Source organism: Podarcis bocagei (genome assembly GCF_964188305.1).
Source record: "Podarcis bocagei genome assembly, chromosome: 1".
NCBI lineage: Eukaryota > Metazoa > Chordata > Lepidosauria > Squamata > Lacertidae > Podarcis > Podarcis bocagei.
The window spans coordinates 4,982,532-5,004,649 of NC_138125.1; the positions used below are offsets into that span (position 1 = coordinate 4,982,532).

Sequence of the window (22,118 nt, forward strand, 5' to 3'; positions counted from 1 at the left end):
TCCATTCTTCGGTGATCAGCCTTCTTTATGGTGAAGGACGGCTTATAAATACTTAAAAGAAACAAACTGTTTGTGATGGCCTGGGATTCCGATTCGGAGGATGAAACAGAGGAATCCCAGCCTGCACAGGAGTCCCCGCCTCCAGGGCCGGCTGAACTGGGGCAAGGCCTAGAGGCTGAAGAGCCTGCACCTGTGGCAGTGCAGCAGGAGCTGGCCCCAGGTGAAGTCCTCCTGGCCCCAGAGGAGCCTGATGACTCAGTGGCCACAGGTGAGCCTCCTCCAGGGCCCAGTAACCCTTCGGCCTCTCCTGATCTGCAGAGGCTTAGGGCAGAGAGGCGAAGGGAACTAGTTGCCCCCAGGAGGAGTGCTCGCCTTAAGGCCAGAGTAGGCGGGGCTCCTGGGGGTCGGGACCGCCCCTGACCTTAGAAGAGGATAAAAGCCCACTCATCCCGGCCCCAGGTTGCGGGAGCAACGTCGTTGTTGGCTTCGGACCTTCCTGTGATCCTGATCCTTGCTCGGCCTCCTGTTCCTGACTAACCGGTACTCCTGTTCCCTGCTCGGCTTCCTGTTCCTGACTATCCAGTACTCCTGTTCCCTGCTCGGCCTCCTGTTCCCGACCATCCGGTGTTCCTGTTACCTGCTCAGCCTTCTGTTCCAGCGTTCCTGTTCCCCGCCCGTCTCTCTGCATCGGACCTCGCCCCGCTTCGTGTGGACTCTGCTACACTCACGGTACCTTACCCCCGGGACCAGCACAGTTTGCTCCCGCCCCACCCGCACTCCCCCTTTGTAGGGGTGCGTTCGGGAAGAGCCAGAGGCCATGGAGGACCAGGCGGCTGCACTGGTGACTTTGGCCCAGGAGAACCAGGCCTTAACTCACACCGTGCAGCAGCTCAGTGACGCGGTCGTGGCACTTCAGCAACGCTTAGAAGCCCTACCGGCTCCTGGGGCCGACGCCCCGACTCCTGGCAAGTACCCAGTGGCTTTGCCTGAGAAATTTGATGGAGCCCCGGCCAGCTTTCCTATGTTCCTGGCCCAGGCCAAGCTATATATTCAGGGGCGAGCCCGGAACTTTCCTGACGACCGCACCAAGGTGCACTTTTTGATTAGTTTGTTAAAGGACCAGGCGGCCAAGTGGGCGTTGCCGCTACTCAGGCAAGACTCCCCCTTGCTGGCAGACTATACGGGGTTTTGCAATCGTTTGGAGGCCGCGTTCGGCAACCCCCAGAAAGGGAGTCAAGCCAACCGGGCGATTCGGCAGTTGAGACAGGGCAAGTCCACGGTGGCCGCATACACCACAGAATTCCGGCTGCTGGCACAGGACTTGACCTGGAACGACTCGGCTCTCCGGGACCAGTATCTCGAGGGGCTTTCAGATGAGATACTGGACCAGCTGGCCACGATGGAACGCCCCACCACGCTAGACACCCTTATCCAATGGAGTCTACAGATTGACGATCGGCTAGAGGACCGGCGTCAGGCTCGGGACCGCCGGCACCTCCAGTTCTTGGCCCCAGTGTCGACCAGCAGCCCCACGGGCCCAGCTAAGTCATTGGAGGAACCTATGCAGCTTGGGGCAGTGCGGCCACGCCTCTCCCCCGCAGAGAAGTCGCGGCGTCGGGAGGGGAATCTTTGTCTCTATTGTGGCGGAAGCGGACACTATGCAAGGTCCTGTCCTGAGAAACGCCAGCCACAGGGAAACCACCAAACCCCAGTAGCTGATGGCCCTGGCTACCGGGGGTCCCAAACAGCACAGAATGGGGCCGCACCAATTGAATTACAACACCTTATGGTTCCGGTACATCTATACCCTCCAGGGGGGCCATGGATTCTTACCCATGCGCTGGTGGATTCGGGCGCAACCCGCTCTTATATGGACGCTGCTTTTGCTGCCCAGCATCGGGTGCCACTGCGGAACAAGCCAGAACCGGTGCAGGTGGAGGCAATCGACGGACGGCCCCTGCGTTCGGGTGCCGTCACTCAGGAGACCCAGCCCCTGGTCCTGTGCCTCCAGCAGCACCGTGAGATGCGAACTCTGGATATTGCCTCCATGCCCCGGTTCCCCCTGGTGCTTGGGATGGACTGGCTGGAGGCTCACAATGTGCGGATTGACTGGGTCAAACGGACTGTACACTTCCCAGACCCCAGTTCTCCGGCTGAGACTGAGATGCTAGCAGCTGCGCCCACTGAGGAGGTTGCTGCAACGCTCCCCGCTGAATACCGGGACTATCACGACGTGTTTGAGGAACGGGGGGCAGACCAGCTACCGCCGCATCGGTCCTTTGACTGTGGCATAGACCTCCAGCCCGGAGCGCCTCTACCGGTGAGTCGCTTATACTCGTTAACCGAGCCAGAGCGCGAGGCTTTACAGGACTTCTTGCGCAAGAACCTGGAGCGTGGGTTCATTAGGCCTTCTACCTCGCCCACTGCTGCGCCAGTGCTCTTTGTTAAAAAGAAATGTGGGGAGCTCCGCCTTTGCCATGATTACCGGGCCCTGAACAAAATCACCATCCCGGACCGGTACCCTTTGCCCCTTATTTCGGAGTTACTGGAGCGGGTGCAAGGGGCGCAGGTGTTCACCAAGCTAGACCTCCGGGGTGCCTACAATTTGATTCGGATCCGCGCCGGGGATGAGTGGAAGACCGCATTTGGGACCCGGTACGGACAGTTCGAATACCTGGTTATGCCCTTTGGTTTGTGCAACGCGCCTGCTGTGTTCCAACGGTACATCAACCACGTGTTCCAGGACTTGCTAGACAAGTATGTGGTGGTGTACTTGGATGACATTCTGGTTTACTCCCGTGACCCGGCGTGCCACGAAGGCCATGTCCGGACCGTGCTGCAGCGCTTGCGCGAGCATCGTCTGTATGCAAAGCTCAGCAAGTGCGAGTTTCATCAGCGGTCAGTGGACTTCCTGGGTCACCGACTCTCACCAGGTGGGGTGCAGATGGATCCTGGGAAGGTGGCAGCGGTTCGAGAATGGGCGGCACCTCGGAACCGCAAGGACCTACAGCGTTTCCTGGGGTTCGCCAACTATTACCGAACCTTCATTGCGGACTATGCTCACCGCACCACCCCGTTGACCCGACTACTGCGCCCCAAGACGCCGTTTTCCTGGGACAAGGAGGCGGAGGAGGCGTTTCAAGGGTTGAAGGCCTGTTTCCAGAGAGCGCCAATCTTGCAGCATCCGGATCCTTCTCGACCCTTTGTGGTAGAGACTGACGCCTCCAGTACGGCTCTTGGTGCCGTCTTGTCTCAGCAGCACGGACCGGAAGCGCCACTTTTACCCTGCGCCTTCTATTCCCGCCAGCTCCTCCCAGCGGAGCGTAACTATACTGTGTGGGAGCGGGAACTACTGGCCATCAAGGTAGCCTTCGAGGTCTGGCGCCACCATCTTGAGGGGGCACGACATCCGGTGGAGGTGAGAACCGACCACCGGAACCTGGAGTACCTCCAGACCACCCGCAAGCTGAACCAAAGACAGATCCGGTGGGCGTTGTTCTTTTCCCGGTTTCAGTTTCGGATCCGCTACATCCCTAGCTCTCAGAATCAGAAGGCGGATGCTTTGTCCCGGAAACCTGAAGACGACGCAGACACGGTACAGCAAGCAGAACCCACCACGATTCTACCTCCGGCTGCATTCCTGGCCACCCAGGAGGCGCAGCCACTGCAGGTTCGGGTGCGGGAACAGCAGCGGGTCGACGCTTGGGCCCAGGATCGTCTCCGGGAGCTGGCTGAAGGGTCCAGTCCACAATATCCGGGGCTGGTCCTGCATCAGGGCCTGCTGCTGCACCACGGTCGTCTGTACGTCCCGCCAGGGCCACTACGGCTGGAGGTTCTCCGGATGGCCCATGATGCCCCAGCAGCGGGGCACTTTGGACGGTATCGGACCACCCATTTGGTCAGTCGGGAGTTTTGGTGGCCCCGCCTGAAGGCTGACGTGGCTCGCTACGTTGCTGGTTGTGATGTCTGCCGTCGCGCCAAGGGTCCTACCGGGCGACCCCCCGGCCTACTTCAGCCATTGCCAGTTCCACCGCGCCCTTGGCACACGGTTTCGTTGGACTTTATAGTGGAATTACCCTCGTCTCGTGGCTGTACCTGCCTTCTGGTTTTCTCCGACCATTTCACCAAGATGGTACACTGCGCTCCCTGTCCATCTGTACCCACAGCCAAGGAAACTGCGCAGCTGTACCTTCAGCATGTCTTCCGCCTGCATGGACTACCTGAGCGCGTGGTGTCCGACCGGGGCGTTCAGTTCACATCCCGGTTCTGGCGAGCATTACACCAGACCCTCGGGACAGAGGTCTGCCTCTCGTCAGCCTACCACCCACAGACCGATGGCCAGACGGAACGGGCGAACGCGGTGCTAGAGCAGTACCTCCGGTGTTACTGCAGCTACCAGCAGGATGACTGGGTCGACCACCTGGCATTGGCGGAGTTCGCCTATAACAACGCGGTGAATGCGTCCACCCAGCAGACCCCGTTCCAGGCCAGCTATGGTTATCATCCACGGCTGTTTCCAGAGGTGCTGCCGGCATCCGCGGTCCCGGCAGTGACGGAGTGGCTTCAAGAGCTCCAGTCCCAGCAACAGCTTTTGGTGGAGCAACTGCACCAGGCCAAGGAAGCGTACAAAGCCCAGGCCGACCGCCACCGCCAGGTGGGGCCGGAACTTCGCGTCGGTGACCTGGTTTGGCTCTCCACTCGCCATCTCCACCCCTCTCGACCTTCGCGGAAGTTGGACGCCCGCTTCACCGGCCCGTTCCCTATCGTGGACCAAGTCTCTCCTGTGGCATTCCGTCTCGGGTTACCCGCAACCCTGAAGGTTCACCCGGTCTTCCACAGGTCCCTTTTGAGTCCTGTGGCCCCACCCGACGAGTTCCACCCGAACCGTCCCCAACCGCAGCCAGTGTTGGTTCGGGGAGAGCCTGAGTACGAGGTGGAACGCATCCTAGACTCCCGATACCGCAGGGGAAAGCTACAGTATCTCATTGACTGGAAGGGGTACGGACCGGAGGACCGTTCCTGGGAACCAGCGGCCAACGTCCACGCACCTGCCTGCCTCCGAGAGTTCCATGCGACGTACCCCGGCAAGCCGGGTCCGGACCCTCGGTTGAGGGGGGGGCCTGGGAGGGGGGATGGTGTGATGGCCTGGGATTCCGATTCGGAGGATGAAACAGAGGAATCCCAGCCTGCACAGGAGTCCCCGCCTCCAGGGCCGGCTGAACTGGGGCAAGGCCTAGAGGCTGAAGAGCCTGCACCTGTGGCAGTGCAGCAGGAGCTGGCCCCAGGTGAAGTCCTCCTGGCCCCAGAGGAGCCTGATGACTCAGTGGCCACAGGTGAGCCTCCTCCAGGGCCCAGTAACCCTTCGGCCTCTCCTGATCTGCAGAGGCTTAGGGCAGAGAGGCGAAGGGAACTAGTTGCCCCCAGGAGGAGTGCTCGCCTTAAGGCCAGAGTAGGCGGGGCTCCTGGGGGTCGGGACCGCCCCTGACCTTAGAAGAGGATAAAAGCCCACTCATCCCGGCCCCAGGTTGCGGGAGCAACGTCGTTGTTGGCTTCGGACCTTCCTGTGATCCTGATCCTTGCTCGGCCTCCTGTTCCTGACTAACCGGTACTCCTGTTCCCTGCTCGGCTTCCTGTTCCTGACTATCCAGTACTCCTGTTCCCTGCTCGGCCTCCTGTTCCCGACCATCCGGTGTTCCTGTTACCTGCTCAGCCTTCTGTTCCAGCGTTCCTGTTCCCCGCCCGTCTCTCTGCATCGGACCTCGCCCCGCTTCGTGTGGACTCTGCTACACTCACGGTACCTTACCCCCGGGACCAGCACACTGTTGCTTACATACAGAGTCAAATGTATATCCTGTCTCCTTCCTCCCAAACGAGCCCAGGGCCGCAAGCGTCAAATGAGAACGCACCTGAAAAACATCTTCAAAATGATTGCTGGGTGGGAAAGGTCTCAGCTTCAAAGGGTTGTTGAAAGAGGAAGGTCTAAAGGAGGCGCCCCAAAGGATACAGGATACAGTGCCAGTCTAATAGTCTAGGAGAGGAAATCCTTACGCATCTGAAATATTGTGGGAGAGATGTTCTGCCACGCAGGGTTTTTTTCTCTACTAAATTTGGCACAGCCGTCGAAGTTTAAGGGGTCAAATCAACCAGAGCCTGATCTAAAGGCGATGAGACATATAAGGAAATGGAAAGGATTGGGCCTGAAAAAGAATGGAGGGGTCAACAGGGAAAGGAAAGGAAATCCCTCTTGGAAAATGTGTGTGTGGAGGAGAAGGAGAAGGTTTAAGGACAAGGAAGAAGTGCCTCTGAGCATGTGCAGAGTTCTGTGTCGTCCTCGTTGGTTTTCACAACCAGCCTCCACCCACGTGCCTGGGCTGAGTCCAAGGGCCCGTTTCCAAGCAAGCTTGCATCCACAACTTCTCCCTTTTTTGGGAATCGGCGATTGCGTCTCTTGAGCTTCTTTTGGCTTGGGTGAAAACTGGAATCTCTCTTGCGGCTCCCGAGGGGGAGATAATCCAATGGAGGAAAACGGATTTATTTCCCGTCCTTGCAGCCGAGTTGAGATTAAAAGGCAGGGAGATAAGACGGGAGGGAGGGGAGATGAATGATACCAAACAGGGCAGTTTTACAGGGCGTTTTGAGCAGCAGCCTTCTGGGAAAGGAGGAGTGGAAGAAATGGAATCTGCCCATGCAGACCTTTACTCCTTAACTGGAGTTGTGCAGCAAAGCTGACCCCTCCCTTGATCTGATAATCTAGGGCAGGGGTCTGCAACCTTTAAGACAAAAAGAGCCACTTGGACCCATTTCCGAAGAAAAAGAAACTGGGATCCGCAAAACTCGTCATTATAAAAATAACTTTTTTGTCCCTTTTTATTATTTCTTTGTTTGACCCCTCAGAATTACTCCTCCTCATAGAAATAAACGTTAAATTAACAAGTTACCTTTTTGTGTGTGTGTGTTCTTCACTCCCCTTCAAAACAGTGACCAGCGTACATGTCCCCTTTCAATGCAGTGACCAGCGTACATGCCCCTTACATTATAGCGGGCGGGTGGGCGGGAAGGTGACGTCACAGCCAGTACAGCGCCCGCCACAGTGGGGAGTGTCGGGGCGCACAATGCGCCTCCTCCCCTCGCTAGTATCCGCCCCGGAGCCGCGGCAAAGGTGTAAAAGAGCCACATGCGGCTCCGGAGCTGCGGGTTGCAGACCCCTGATCTAGGGCCATGCCACTGCTGTGTTCTGTATCTGGTGCAGAATTAGATTTCTAGAACTATGAAGTTGGAAGGGCCCCAAAGTGCCTTGCAATGAAGGAACCAATCTATTTCTTTTAATCACCATCCTCATCAACTTTATTGCACTAGCTAAAGGCCATGGCATCATTCACAATGGGAACAAAAAGAAAAGCAACACTAAGCATAAAAACATCAGGCACTGCAGATGCAATAAACCACAATCACATCTCCTAAAAATTATTTGTTGCATACGATAGAATAGCAAGGTAGAATGTGCCAGCTTAAATGTCCGAATCACCTTTGCAACTGACCGCTATTTTATCTAGTTCTTTTCTCCCGATCTTCTTAGCTGCCAACGCATGTAGTGCTACTTTATAAGTTACGAAGTCATGTTTCTTTTGATGCCCAGTTTTGAGATGTCCAGTGTCAGTTTTGCAAATGAGCAGGCGAGCGACCGGCTCCAGGCCTCTGCAGGGGGAAGATGCCCTGTTTGCAGAAAGTGGCTTGAATATCCAACTGCTTCTTGCAAACAGACTTCAAAGCTAGCATCTCCATCCCCAAGGAGGGGGGGTGTGGCTTTCCTTCCAGCGCTCATCAGCTGTTTGGCACTGGCAGAGAGCTCCATGTGGAAAGGAGCAACCGGGAGCTCACTTTATGCCCCTAGTTTTCCCCTGCCCCACACCTGATGCCTGTTCTCTGCTTTGATCGGAATAGGATTAATTTTGGGTCTCTGCACTTTGCTTCCACAGCACAACACCTTCCAAGCAGTCTTGGCCTACAGCGATTCGGATGCCTATGCCCTCTTCCTCTACCCTGAGGATGGGGTCCAGTTCTTTGGGACACGGCCCAAAGAATCCTACAACGTCCACCTGGAGCTGCCGGCCAGAGTCGGCTTCAGCAGAGGGGACTATCAGCGCCGGGAAGGGCCATACCACAGCGTCACCAGCAGTGAGCAGTCAGTCAAGAACCTCTACCAGTAAGTAACTGGTGTGCTGTCTGGTTCTACCTCCAAGCATCTTACTGTATTTTTTCGTTCTATAAGACGCACTTTTCCCCTCCTAAAAAGTAAGGGGAACTGTGCGTGCGTCTTGTGGAGAGAATGCAGGCTGCGCCGCTGTCGCTGAAGCCAGAACAGCAAGAGGGATTGCTGCGCAGTGAAAGCACCGATCCCTCTTGCTCTCCTGGAACACTCCCCCTGCCCTGAAGAGGCTTGGCGCAGCTATCCCAGATGCCAGAACAGCAAGAGGGACCGCTGTTTTCTCTGCGCAGTGATCCCTCTTGCTGTTCTGACTTTGCTTCGCTGGAGAGGCGCTGCGCAGAGAGGGAGAGCGCCCCTTTAGTGAAGCGGGAGGATAAACGGAGACCCTTCCATTTCTCCTCCCGCTTTGCTGGAGAGGCACTGCGCAGATTCAGAATATTTTTTTTCTTGTTGTCCTCCTCTAAAACTAGGTGCGTCTTATGGTCGGGTGCGTCTTATGGAGCGAAAAATACGGTCATTTCCTTCTGCCTTTGCAGTTTGTGGGTATGTGCCAAATGTTGATATCTTTGAAGGGTTTGGCAGGGAAATTCCAGGGGAGAGTCTGGCCTTTAGGTCAGGGCTGCTTGCCCACCGAGGGGAAGGAACCAGTCCTTTTCTGCCCAAAAGGACTCCCCTTTGGAGAAAGGGTGCAGCGCTTGGCGGTGTTTTTAGTTTGGGGGAAAAGTGAATCAGAGGCGAATAACTTGGTGTCGTCCACAGTTTGGGAACCACCGCAGTGTGCAAACAAAGGAATTGGCAGCGGGTGCGGAATCTGCCCTCCACAGAACTCTGCTTTCATTGAACACATTTCCAGGGAGTGAGGCTTCCCCATGTTGCAACAGCTGCAAAACAAATGATGAAAAGTCTGCAAAATTATGCACATCTGCCCAGCTCATTACAGGTTGCAGAATCCAACACTTCTGGGTGCAGAATTTGGAGAAGAGTTCTGATTTATTTGTGTTTAAAGCTTCACAGCCAAAAAGTTAGATTTGTTTTTGAACCTCTTGCACTCTGACACCAAACAAGCATGCCAGTCTGCCTTATCAGAAAGCGGAGTTGCGTTTGGATCTGGTGTCAGAAGTTGCATGCTAACTTTGTTTGTGTTAGCTGGCTGTTTCCTTAGATAATGCCATGCCTGCTGGGTGATACGTGCTGTTCTGCCCCTCTTTCCAAATTTGGTTTCAAAGAGAGGCCAGCACTGTGTGGAAAACCTGTGGGAAAATATCCTTCTCGGATGGTGATGTTGTTGCAAACCTGCTAAGGTCACTCTTTTGACTGCTGGCATCCTGCCCTTGACCGGCGTGTGTTCTTGCCATGTGGTACAAACTAGGTACAAACTGTGAACGTGAGTGGCGCTGTGGTCTAAACCACTGAGCCTCCTGGGCCTACCGATCGGAAGGTCGGCGGTTCGAATCCCTGTGACGGAGTGCACTTCCGTTGCTCTGTCGCAGCTCCTACCAACCTAGCAGTCCGAAAGCACACCAGTGCAAGTAGATAAATAGGTACTGCTGCAGCGGGGCAAGTAAGTGGCGTTTCCCTGCGCTCTGGTTTCCGTCACAATGTTGTGTTGTGCCAGAAGCGGTTTAGTCCTGCTGGCCACGTGACCTGGAAAGCTGTCTGTGGACAAACACCGGCTCCTTAGCCTGAAAGCAAGATGAGCGGCGCAACCCCATAGTTGCCCTTGACCGGACTTAGCCATCCAGGGGTCCTTTACCTTTACCTTTTTTTTTACAAACTGTGTCTATGTTGGATGCCCAATCTGAAGGATACCCCAGCCACTCTGGTGGCTTCTAACAAAGATCAAAAATACATCAAAATGTCACACATTAAAAACTTCCCTGAACAGGGCTGCCTTCAGATGTCTTCTAAATGTCAGGTAGTTGTTTATCTCTTTGACATCTGGTGGGAGGGCGTTCCACAGGGCGGGTGCCACTACTGAGAAGGCCCTCTGCCTGGTTCCCTGTAGCTTTGCTTCTCACAGTGAGGGAACCACCAGAAGGCCCTTGACGCTGGACTTCAGCGTCCGGGTAGAATGATGGGGGTGGAGACGCTCCTTCAGGTACACTGGGCCGAGGCCGTTTAGGGCTTTCAAGGTCAACACCAACACTTTGAATTGTGCTTGGAAACATACTTTTATTTAAGATACATCTCTGGGTTATTTGTGGGGCCTGCCTGGTGCTCTTGCATAGAACGCTTTGTCCCTTTATGTAAAATGCATCGCTGGGTTCTTTGTTCATTTCCCACTCCGGCCCCCCACAAGGTCTGAGGGACAGTGGACCGCCCCCCTGCTGAAAAAGTTTGCCAACCCCTGCACTAGATGATTCTCGGGGTACCTTCCAATTCTACAATTCTATGATTCTGTAATGACGTATCTGCTGAAGAACCCTGACATAAGAACATAAGAACTCTGCTGGGTCAAAGCGGTGGCCCTGCTAGTTCAATCCTGTATCTTCAAGGCTGCTAGTAAATTAAACAACTGACCATTTGTGGCCTTTTCTTGCCAGCTCAAATCTGCTTCCTAATCGCACAGCCGGTCCTCGTAAAAGGTCTCAGGGTACCAAACCCCTGATCTGGACATTTGCAGCAGCGATGCTTCACAGCAGCTTCAGCTGGCATTAGAAGGAGTTTTGGGACCGGGAGGGGGAGGCGGGTATTTAGAAATTTCCTTGAAACGTGACCGACTTGAGGAGCCGGGCCTGTAAAACCGCAGCTGCCGTCTCCATTTCCCACTGTTATCAAATGCCAGCTGTTCTCTGGCTTGGAGTTGGCTGACATGAGGGAAGGGGAGAGGAATGTGCGAATATCCGAGCTGTGAAGGGAGATCTTGTTTGCTTCTAGATGCTTAGGGGACCTGCAGCCTGCCAGCTATTTTTGCGGCTCCGAATCCGCCCAGCGTTTTGCACAACTGTCGCGGAAGAAAGCTGTGGAGAATGCACACAATCTCTGCCTCCCTGGCCCTCCTCTCATTCCCAGACTGGCATCTTATCTTTGTTGTTTAGTCGTTCAGTCGTGTCCGACTCTTCGTGACCCCATGGACCAGAGCACGCCTGGCACTCCTGTCTTCCACTGCCTCCCGCAGTTTGGTCAAACTCATATCAGTAGCTTCGAGAACACTGTCCCACCATCTCGTTCTCTGTCGTCCCCTTCTCCTTGTGCCCTCCATCTTTCCCAACATCAGGGACTTTTCCAGGGAGTCTTCTCTTCCCATGAGGTGGCCAAAGTCTTGGAGTCTCAGCTTCAGGATCTGTCCTTCCAGTGAGCACTCAGGGCTGATTTCCTTCAGAATGGAGAGGTTTGATCTTCTTGCAGTCCACGGGACTCTCCAGAGTCTCCTCCAGCACCATAATTCAAAAGCATCAATTCTTCTGCGAACAGCCTTCTTTATGGTACTGCTCTCACTTCCATACATCACTACTGGGAAAACCATAGCTTTTACTATACGGACCTTTGTTGGCATCTTATCTACTTGGCTGCATATTCGCCACCCAGATAGGAAATCCATCAGTTCTCAATTCTCTTCATTTCACCAGTTCTTCCTCGCCCAGGACCTGTGCAAAATCTTCCCTGGATTCTTTCCTGATGTAGTGCTCTATCTGGGCTCCTTAAGGACCAGGTGTGCAGCCTGGGAGTCATTTTGGTCTCACAGCTCTCCATGGAGACGCAATTTTGCGTCCAGGGCAGCTGTCTACCAGCTCCATCTGGTACACAGGATGAGACCCTCGCTGACTGCGGACTGACTGGCCAGAGTGGTGCACGCTCTAGATATCTCCTGCTTGGATTACTGCAATGCGCTCTGCGTGGGGCTACCTTTGAAGGTGACCCGGAAACTACAACTAATCCAGAATGCGGCAGCTAGACTGGTGACTGGGAGCGGCTGCCGAGACCACATAACACCAGTCTTGAAAGACCTACATTGGCTCCCAGTACGTTTCCGAGCACAATTCAAAGTGTTGGTGCTGACCTTGAAAGCCCTAAACGGCCTCGGCCCAGTATACCTGGAGGAGTGTCTCCACCCCCATTGTTCTGCCCAGACACTGAGGTCCAGCTCTGAGAAGCAAAGTTACAAGGAACCAGGCAGAGGGCCTTCTCGGTGGTGGCGCCTGTCCTGTGGAATGCCCTCTCATCAGATATCAAAGGAATAAACAACTATCTGACATTTAGAAGACATCTGAAGGCAGCCCAGTTTAGGGAAGTTTTTAATGACTGATGTTTTAATGTATTTTTAATCTTTTGTTCCCCAGTGGCTGGAGAATAAAATAATAATAGTAATAACAACAACAACAACAACAACAACAACAACAACAACAACAATAAGGTAAAGGGACCCCTGACCATTAGGTCCAGTTGTGGCTGACTCTGGGGTTGCGGCGCTCATCTCGCTTTATTGGCCGAGGGAGCCGGCGTACAGCTTCCGGGTCATGTGGCCAGCATGACTAAGCCACTTCTAGCGAACCAGAGCAGCGCACAGAAATGCCGTTTACCTTCCCGCCGGAGTGGTACCTATTTATCTACTTGCACTTTGACATGCTTTCGACCTGCTAGGTTGGCAGGAGCAGGGACCGAGCAACGGGAGCTCACCCCGTCGCGAGGATTCGAACCACCGACCTTCTGATCAGCAAGTCCTAGGCTCTGTGGTTTAACCCACAGCGCCACCCACGTCCTAATAATAATAATTATAATAATAATAATAGTAATAATAATAATAATAATAATAATCCTGATATCCCAAATGTGATATGTATCTTTCCCTGAACACCTCTGGAGCACACAGTTGCTACTCGAGAGTAGCCAATGTGGTGCCCTGCAGATGTCACTGGAATGAGCATCATCCCTGAATATTGGTCAGGCTGCCTGAGGGTCATGGAAGCTGGGAGCCCAACAACACATTGAAACTACAACTCCCATCATCCCTGCTCATTGGCCAGGCTGCCTGGGGAGGTTGGACAGCCACCTGCCATGGATGTTTTAGTCCAGATTCCTGCATTGCCAGGGGTCAGACTAGATGACCCTGGCGGTTCCCTCCCAACTCTGATTCTTTGATTCTAGGTCTCGCTAACCAAGGTCTAACATGTACAGCATTTCAACACCTTGTATTTATTACATGACATCTTAAATAATAATAAATGTGGTGGACCTGTAAAAGGGTAAAATAGTATTGGGGAATAATCCACAATGAATTGAAAAAAAAGGTTTAAAAGTACTTTTTCCCCCAAAACCCCACCAAACTAGAGTCCTTTTTGTTGGGGATAATTCAGATGGAAATTGCCAGGTGTCAAAAAAGGCTATTTATGTATGCCACTACTGTGGCCCATATTTTAGTAGTCCAAAAATGGAAAATGAGTGAAGAATGGCAACTTAAACTGATGGAATATGCACAGCTTGTGGACCTAACATATAGAATAAGAGAACAGGTAGAACATACGTTTAAAGAAGATTGGGAAATGTTTATTGAATATATGGGGGGAAACTCTGAACACTTGAAAATGTTGGCACCATTAAGATAAATTCAACAAATTTTGATGGATGCAATAATGGAATACTGAATGGTTTAATTTATTTAAAATATGCAGGGGCTTATGATATGCAAATTGAACCATGGAAAGAGAATAAGGGAAGTTTTAAGGTTGTTTAATGAATATTTTAAATTGTAAAATAGAAAACTTAATAAAAATTATACACACACAAAAAGAAATCTTAAATAATATATACAATGTCCAATAATAATGACGTGTGCAACTCAGTATGTCAAAGCCAAGCAGTCCAAACATTCCTGAAATAAGTCCGTGAGAGAAGCTCTCTATGTGAATACATGTGCTGGATCAGGCCCCTGGCCTGTTCTCTCTCTGCGATTCCAAAAAACTGGCGTTCACAGATATTTACTGCCTCCAGCAGCTGAACATTGCCTTGTTTATTATCACATTTCTGTCCCGTCCTTCCTCCCGAGGGAGCCCAGGGCGGCCAACAAGAACGCAGCGAAACCATGCAATTAAAATTAAAATAAAACGAGTGAAAACATTTTAGAAGCAAGAACAATTGAGAGCATCTGAAAACAATTTAGAAGCTCACAAGGTCAAGGCTGCCAGCAACAACAGCATCTTTCAGCCATCAAACCCCGACCAAACAGGAACCTTTCAGAATCCCTCTTGGGAGTTAATAACAAAGGAGATAGATGCACCTCCCCAGGAAAGGGGATTCCTCAATTGGGGAGCCACCACCAAAAAGACCCTGTAAAACGATTAACCAATAGGAACCCAAGGGGAGGAGTTAGAGTTAGAGCTGTTAAGAAGTCAGTCTGGAGTTAGAGAAGAGAGAAAGGATAAGTCTGTGGGTTGGGCTAGTCTGTTGTGAGAGAGTGAGAGAATCTGTTAAGAGGAGTCAGTCAAACAGATGATATAATCAGTCAGAAGGTATTAGGAAGGTATAGGCTGGTAAAGAAACTAAAGTTAAGAAACTGACAAGAATATTATCTGAGAAACCTTAAACTTGTTAACGCTTATAAAATAAACTTGTTTATTTGGTTCAATTTTAATAACTGTCTGGACTCCATGTGTACCCGAGAGTAACAGGTTGGTGGCCGCAGGGAAGCGAGCACAGTGGTGGCACAGGGATCAATAGACTGTCAGATGTCCGGGGACCCTGTGCGATCGCCACAGTTGGTTGTTGTTTAGTCGTTTAGTCGTGTCCGACTCTTCGTGACCCCTTGGACCAGAGCACGCCAGGCACTCCTGTCTTTCATTGCCTCCCGCAGTTTGGTCAAACTCATGCTGGTAGCTTCGAGAACACTATCCAACTATCTCGTCCTCTGTCGTCCTCTTCTCCTTGTGCCCTCCATCTTTCCCAACATCAGGGTCTTTTCCAGGGAGTCTTCTCTTCTCATGAGGTGGCCAGTCTTGGAGCCTCAGCTTCAGGATCTGTCCTCCCAGTGAGCACTCAGGGCTGATTTCCTTCAGAATGGAGAGGTTTCATCTTCTTGAAGTCCATGGAACTCTCAAGAGTCTCCTCCAGCACCATAATTCAAAAGCATCAATTCTGGGAAAACATCACTACTGGGAAAACCCTAGCTTTAACTATACGGACCTTTGTTGGCAAGGTGATGTCTCTGCTTTTTAAGATGCCGTCTAGGTTTGTCATTGCTTTTCTCCCAAGAAGCAGGTGTCTTTTAATTTCGTGGCTGCTGTCACCATCTGCAGTGATCATGGAGCCCAAGAAAGTAAAATCTCTCCCTGCCTCCATTTCTTCCCCTTCTATTTGCCAGGAGGTGATGGGACATTAATCTAGTCCAATTCCATGCAATGCAGGAATCTCAACTAGAGAGTCCACAACAGATGGGCATCCTATTCCATTACTGATCCTAGAAAAGTGGGCATTGCATTCTGCCATGTGCCGTTGCTGTTTAGGAACTACATGCATATATTTGATGCTACTTGGGGTATTGAAGGAGCAAGAGAATTTCAGGTCTGCCAAGCTGAGCTCTGAAGAGCAAATTCCCCCGGGATCTGGATCTGCATTGCCCTGGTCCTTTGATCGTGTGGCCAACCCGGATCCCATCGCTGCTTCCCAGCTCCTCTCCAGCGGAGCTGTTTCTGCTGTTTGCAATTAGTAACATGATCCGAGCGACCCATCCGACACGGATATCCAGCCTTCGCCAGTGTGGGATGGAGTCGGACCGCATTGTTTTCGCTCGTCGGTGGGGATCACGCCAAGGCAATTACACGCGCCGAGATTCCTCGGTCCCAAGCCCCAAAGGGATTCGTCGGTTGTCATAAAATCCCCCGTTCCTCCGAATCATGCTTTACTAGACCGTAAGCTCAGCCGGTAAGGCTGCCTCTCAGTTTTGCCCCCCCCCCCGCCCAAATCTCCAAGCACAGTGTGAATGTTGAACTAATGCCACGTCAAAGTCTGTATGCTCCAGGATGGCCCGCTGTCATGGATTTTTCAGCCGAGATTCTTGCATTGCAGAGGGTTGGACTAGATGACCCCTGGGTGTCCCTTTCAACTCTACAGTTCCATGAATCTATATGAATACCAGTTTCTGAAGAGGAGCAGCAGCAGGAAAGGGCTGTTGCCTCTCAGGTCCTGCTTGCAGGCTTCCCAGGGGCAGCTGCTCAGCCCCACTGGGAGCCTGGAGGGTCTTGTTGCATGAATTCGCACCCTTCATGTTGAAGTTTTTTTATTTTATTTTATTTTTAAAAGGTGGTTGTCAATCAGTAGCCATTGGGCTTTCACCCTTCTTCCTCAGGGCTGGAGAAAGATCTTTAGAGGCCCTAAGCCCTGGAAAGATTTTGGTGCCTCCCTATATATATTTTATTCAAAATACTTAGAATCATAGAATCATAGAGTTGGAAGAGACCACAAGGGCCATCGAGTCCAACCCCCTGCCAAGCAGGAAACACCATCAGAGCACTCCTGACATATGGTTGTCAAGCCTCTGCTTAAAGACCTCCAAAGTAGGAGACTCCACCACACTCCTTGGCAGCAAATTCCACTGTCAAACAGCTCTTACTGTCAGGAAGTTCTTCCTAAGGTTTAGGTGGAATCTTCTTTCTTGTAGTTTGGATCCATTGCTCCGTGTCCGCTTCTCTGGAGCAGCAGAAAACAACCTTTCTCCCTCCTCTATGTGACATCCTTTTATATATTTGAACATGGCTATCATATCACCCCTTAACCTCCTCTTGTTGTTGTTTAGTCGTGTTCGACTCTCCGTGACCACCATGGACCAGAGCATGCCGTGGAAACTCTCACTTTCTTCTCAAAGCATCTCCTTTTTTATGTCCATGGAGCTTTCTTGGCAAAATACTGGAGTGGTTTGCCAGTTCCTTCTCCAGGTGGATCACATGTAGTCTAATCTCTCAGCTATGGCCGGTCTGTCTTGGGTGGCCCTGCACGGCAAGCCCCTTCACCACGACAAGGCAGGGATCCATGAAGGGGATTCAAAATATAGGTAAAGGTAATGGACCCCTGGACGGTTAAGTCCAGTCAAAGGCGACTATGGGGTTGTGGCGCTCATCTCGCTTTTCAGGCCGAGGGATGTGGCATTTGTCCACAGAAAGCTTTCCTTGTCATGAGGCCAATAGGACTAAACCGCTTCTGGTGCCACGGGACACTGTGACGGAAACCAGAGCGCACGGAAACGCCGTTTACCTTCCCGCCGCAGTGGTACCTATTTATCTACTTGCACTGGTGTGCTTTCGAACTGCTAGGTTGGCAGGAGCTGGGATAGAGCAATGGGAGCTCACTCTGTTGCGGGGATTCGAACCGCCGACCTTCTGATCAGCAAGCCCAAGAGGCTCAGTGGTTTAGACCACAGTGCCACCCGTGTCCTCATTCAAAATATACACAATAATAAACCATAAAATATTTTTTTTGTTTATCAAAATGAAGAAAAGCCTACAGTAAGATGGAAAATAACGTTTCATTTTGTATACTTCCACTTTATTTGTATTTGAGTTTTTTTCCTCCTACTTGTTCTAATTGCAAAGTCTTTGGGGTGCCTGAGATGCCTGCGTTGCAGGGGGTTGGGATAGAGGACCACTGAGGGGCCCCCTTCGACTCTACAATTCTTTGATTCTATGATCAGATTCTCAAAACTAATCTTATGTAACACACCTGCTTCTGTACTTCAGATAAGGCTCCCAGGCTGCCTTGCTGCATAGTTGCTCTGTGGGGATTTTATTTATTTATTTATTTGCACTTAATTTATTTATTATTAATGTTGTAATACATATATGAAGATTTACATATTGATACATATATTTGTAAATTCACATTTTCACATTTCATTATGTACCCACATTTATCCATTTCTTATTTCTTACCCTGAGTCTTCCCTCCACCCGTGTGTGACTTCCTTGTTATTATTTTGTAATTTTATTATTGAGATGGTAATTTTGTATCTTAATGATTAGACATTCAATCTTATATATTTGCTTAGCTTATCTTAACTTTGTGAAATCCGTCTATACATATCAATAAATTCTTGTTGGAGCATCTTTTGGTCATGTATTCTTCTACACATTCCCATTCCTGTTTGAGATTTTGATTAGATTGCATTTCTAACTGTTGTTGTCATTTTTGCTAATTCAATCATTTCAAAAAAAATATTTTTCCAGTCTTTCAATGTTGGTACTTCTTCTTTTTTTTTTTTTAATAAATTTTTATTGGTTTTACAGCATTTTTTAAAAAGAACAAACAAACACAAAACAAAACAAACATACAAAATACTTTCAAAGATATTTTCATAAACCTTTTTTCTTGGACTTCCCCATACCCCCCCTCTCTGCATCCCAGTGTCCATATTTGAACTAGCAACTCCCAGTTGTTACTTTCTAATCTCTGTCATCTTAGTCCTCCTTTATTATCTAACCTTGTATCCCTGTACCCTGTTACTTCTAGCAACCACAACATTTTAACATTCGTTGAGTTTGTAGTAGTCCTTAAGATAGCTCTTAAATTTTTTCCATTCTTCTTCCACCATCTCTTTACGTTGGTCACGGATTCTGCCTGTCATCTCAGCCAGTGTCATATAGTCCATCACTTTCATCTGCCATTCTTCCAGAGTAGGTAAATCTTGTGTCTTCCAATACTTTGCGATGAGTATTCTTGCTGCTGTTGTGGCATACATAAAGAAATTTCTATCTTTCTTTGTCACCAATTGGCCGACAATGCCCAAGAGAAAGGCCTCTGGTTTTTTGGAAAATGTACATTTAAGTACCTTTTTCATTTCATTATAGATCATTTCCCAGAAGGCCTTTATCTTCGGGCATGTCCACCAAAGGTGGTAAAAAGTACCTTCAGTCTCTTTACATTTCCAACATTTATTATCGGGCAAATGATAGATTTTTGCCAGCTTGACTGGGGTCATGTACCACCTGTATACCATTTTCATAATGTTTTCCTTTAAGGCATTACATGCCGTAAATTTGATACCGGTGTTCCATAACCATTCCCAGTCATCTGACATAATGTTGTGTCCAACATCCTGCGCCCACTTAATCATAGCAGATTTAACTGTTTCATCCTGTGTGTTCCATTTCAACAGCAAGTTATACATTCTAGATAAATTCTTAGTATTGGGTTCTAGCAATTCGGTCTCTAGTTTTGATTTCTCCACTTGGAAACCGATTTTCCTATCCTGTTTAAAAATTTCCATTATTTGGCGATATTGAAACCAATTTTCTACTTTGTGCTTCAATTTCTCCTGACTTTGTAGTTTAACCTTGTCTCCATCCTGTTCTAAAATTTCCCAATACTTCGGCCATCCGACCTCCATATTGAGTTTCTTCACTGCTTTAGCCTCCACTGGTGACACCCATCTAGGGGTTTTATTTTCCAATAAGTCTTTGTATCTTATCCAGACATTAAATAATGCTTTTCTAACAATGTGATTTTTAAAGGTACTGTTAACCTTGTCATACCAAAGATATGCATGCCAACCAAAAGCATTATTGAAGCCTTCCAGATCCAAGATGTCTGTATTCTCGAGGAGCATCCATTCTTTCAGCCAGCAAAACGCTGCTGCCTCATAGTACAATTTTAGGTCCGGCAGGGCAAAACCCCCTCTTTCTTTAGCGTCAGTCAGTATTTTGAATTTAATTCGGGGCTTTTTGCCCTGCCAGACAAATTTCGAAATGTCTTTGTGCCACCTCTTAAAACATTCCATCTTATCAAGAATCTGCAAGGTCTGAAACAAAAATAACATTCTAGGCAATACATTCATTTTTATTACTGCAATTCGGCCTAACATTGACAGTTTCAGATTTGACCATATTTCTAGATCTTTTTTAATCTCTGACCAACATTTTTCATAATTGTCCTTATACAAATTAACATTCTTAGATGTTAAATAAACCCCTAGGTATTTGACTTTCTTAACCACTGTCAAACCTGTTTCCTCCTGAAACTTCTCCTTTTCCATATCTGTTAGGTTTTTCCCTAAGACTTTAGTTTTTTGCTTATTCAACTTAAATCCAGCCACCTGGCCAAATTGTTGAATTATTTCTAAAACCCTTTTCGTACTAGTGTTTGGCTCTTGCAAAGTCAATACTAGGTCATCTGCATACGCTCTTAACTTGTAGTGTTTAGCTCCGACCTGCACACCTTTGACCTGCTGGTCATTTCTTATCATATTCAGCAACACCTCCAGAACCGAAATGAAAAGTAATGGGGAAATTGGGCACCCCTGCCGAGTTCCTTTTTCTATCTTAAGTTCCTCAGTCACAACATTATTTACAATCAGCTTAGCTTTTTGTTCGGAATATATTGCAGCCATACCATTCTCAAAACCCTGGCCTACCCCCATCCCATGAAGATTCTTCCTCATAAAACTCCAAGAGATATTATCAAAGGCTTTCTCCGCGTCCACAAAGATCAATACTGCTTTAGTGTTTATATTCACCTCCAGCTTTTCCAAAATGTCTATTACATTCCTTACATTGTCCGCTAGGTGTCTTTTAGGGAGAAAGCCTGCTTGGTCTTTATGAATCTTCTCCATCAAAACTCTTTTAAATCTTTTTGCCAAAATGTCTGCAAAAATTTTGTAATCCACATTAAGGAGTGATATCGGGCGGTAGTTCTTGAGTTGGGTCTTTTCAGTCTCTGACTTTGGTATGAGTGAGATATATGCCTCTTTCCACGATTCAGGTGCCCTTTTTCCTTCAAGGATCTCATTACAAACTTCTCTTAATGGTTGAATCAACCATTCCTTCAACGATTTGTAGTATCTAGAAGTCAGTCCATCTGGTCCCGGAGATTTGCCCAATTGCATATTCTGAATGGCAGCCTCTACCTCTTGTTCTGAGATTCTCTGGTTCAAGTCCATCTTACTTTGCTGAGAGATATTTTGTAATCCATATCTTCCAAGGAATTTGTCTATATCTTCTTCATTTTGCGGGCCTTGGGTGTAAAGTTTTTTGAAGTAACTTAGAAAGCAATTTCTAATTTCATTAGGTTTAGATATACTCTTTCCATCAACCTCTAGGCTTGTAACTGTATTTAGTTTCTGCCTTTTCTTCAATTGCCATGCCAAAAGTTTACCGCATTTATTTGCTGATTCAAAAGTCTTTTGTTTCATTTGCTTTATCTTCCATTCAATCTCTTGGTTCATCAATTCCATATATTGAGTTTGATATAACTTAATCTCTCTTAAAATGTCCTGAGACTTTGGTTTTGTTCTTAGTTTCCTCTCTCCTTCCTTTATCATTTCCAAGATCTTCTCTTTTTTCTCATTTTGTTTTTTCCTCTTTATTGAATTTTGTTGAATCAAAAATCCTCTCATAACAGCTTTACTTGCGTCCCAGATCACTCTTTTCTCCACGTCAGTCCTCAAATTTATTTCAAAATAGTCTTTTAAGGTCTTTTGGGCCTTCGTGAGAATCTCCTTATCTCGAAAGAGGGTGTCATTCATTCTCCATCTAAATTGACCAGTTATTGTGAGTTTCATCTCCATCTTCACGGCGTTATGGTCGGAGCAAGTTTTTGGGCAGATTTCCACTTTCTTAATCTTTGGAGCCAATCCACTAGTAACCCAGATTTGGTCAATTCTGGTCCAGGTCATCATTGCTTGGGAGAAGAAGGTTCCCTCTCTCTCCAGAGGGTTCCTTGTTCTCCAAATGTCTATCAAGTCCATGTTTTCTGTCATTTCGAAAAAAGTCTTGGGGAGTCTCCCTTCTTTAGTGACTGTTAGTCTTTGTGCCTTGTCCATATTAGTGGAGACCACGCCATTCATGTCTCCCATGATTATCATATTATAATCCAGATAGTCCGTCAAAGTTTCATGAAGTCCCTTAAAGAAGTCAGATTTGCCTTCATTTGGTGCATAAATTCCAACAACTAAAAGTTTTTCTCCTTGTACTTGTATCTCCACAGCCAGATATCT

The 22,118-nt window shown here is 49.1% G+C and overlaps 1 protein-coding gene across 1 annotated transcript in view; it reads left to right on the forward strand.

Annotated features, from left to right (window-relative positions):
• Positions 1 to 22,118, forward strand: part of NID2 (nidogen 2) — a 100,401-nt gene that overhangs the window by 14,076 nt on the left and 64,207 nt on the right. Inside the window, exon 3 of the mRNA XM_081191170.1 lies at positions 7,977 to 8,203. Coding sequence (XP_081047296.1) covers positions 7,977 to 8,203 — 227 coding nt within the window. The remainder of the gene's footprint in view (positions 1 to 7,976; positions 8,204 to 22,118) is intronic.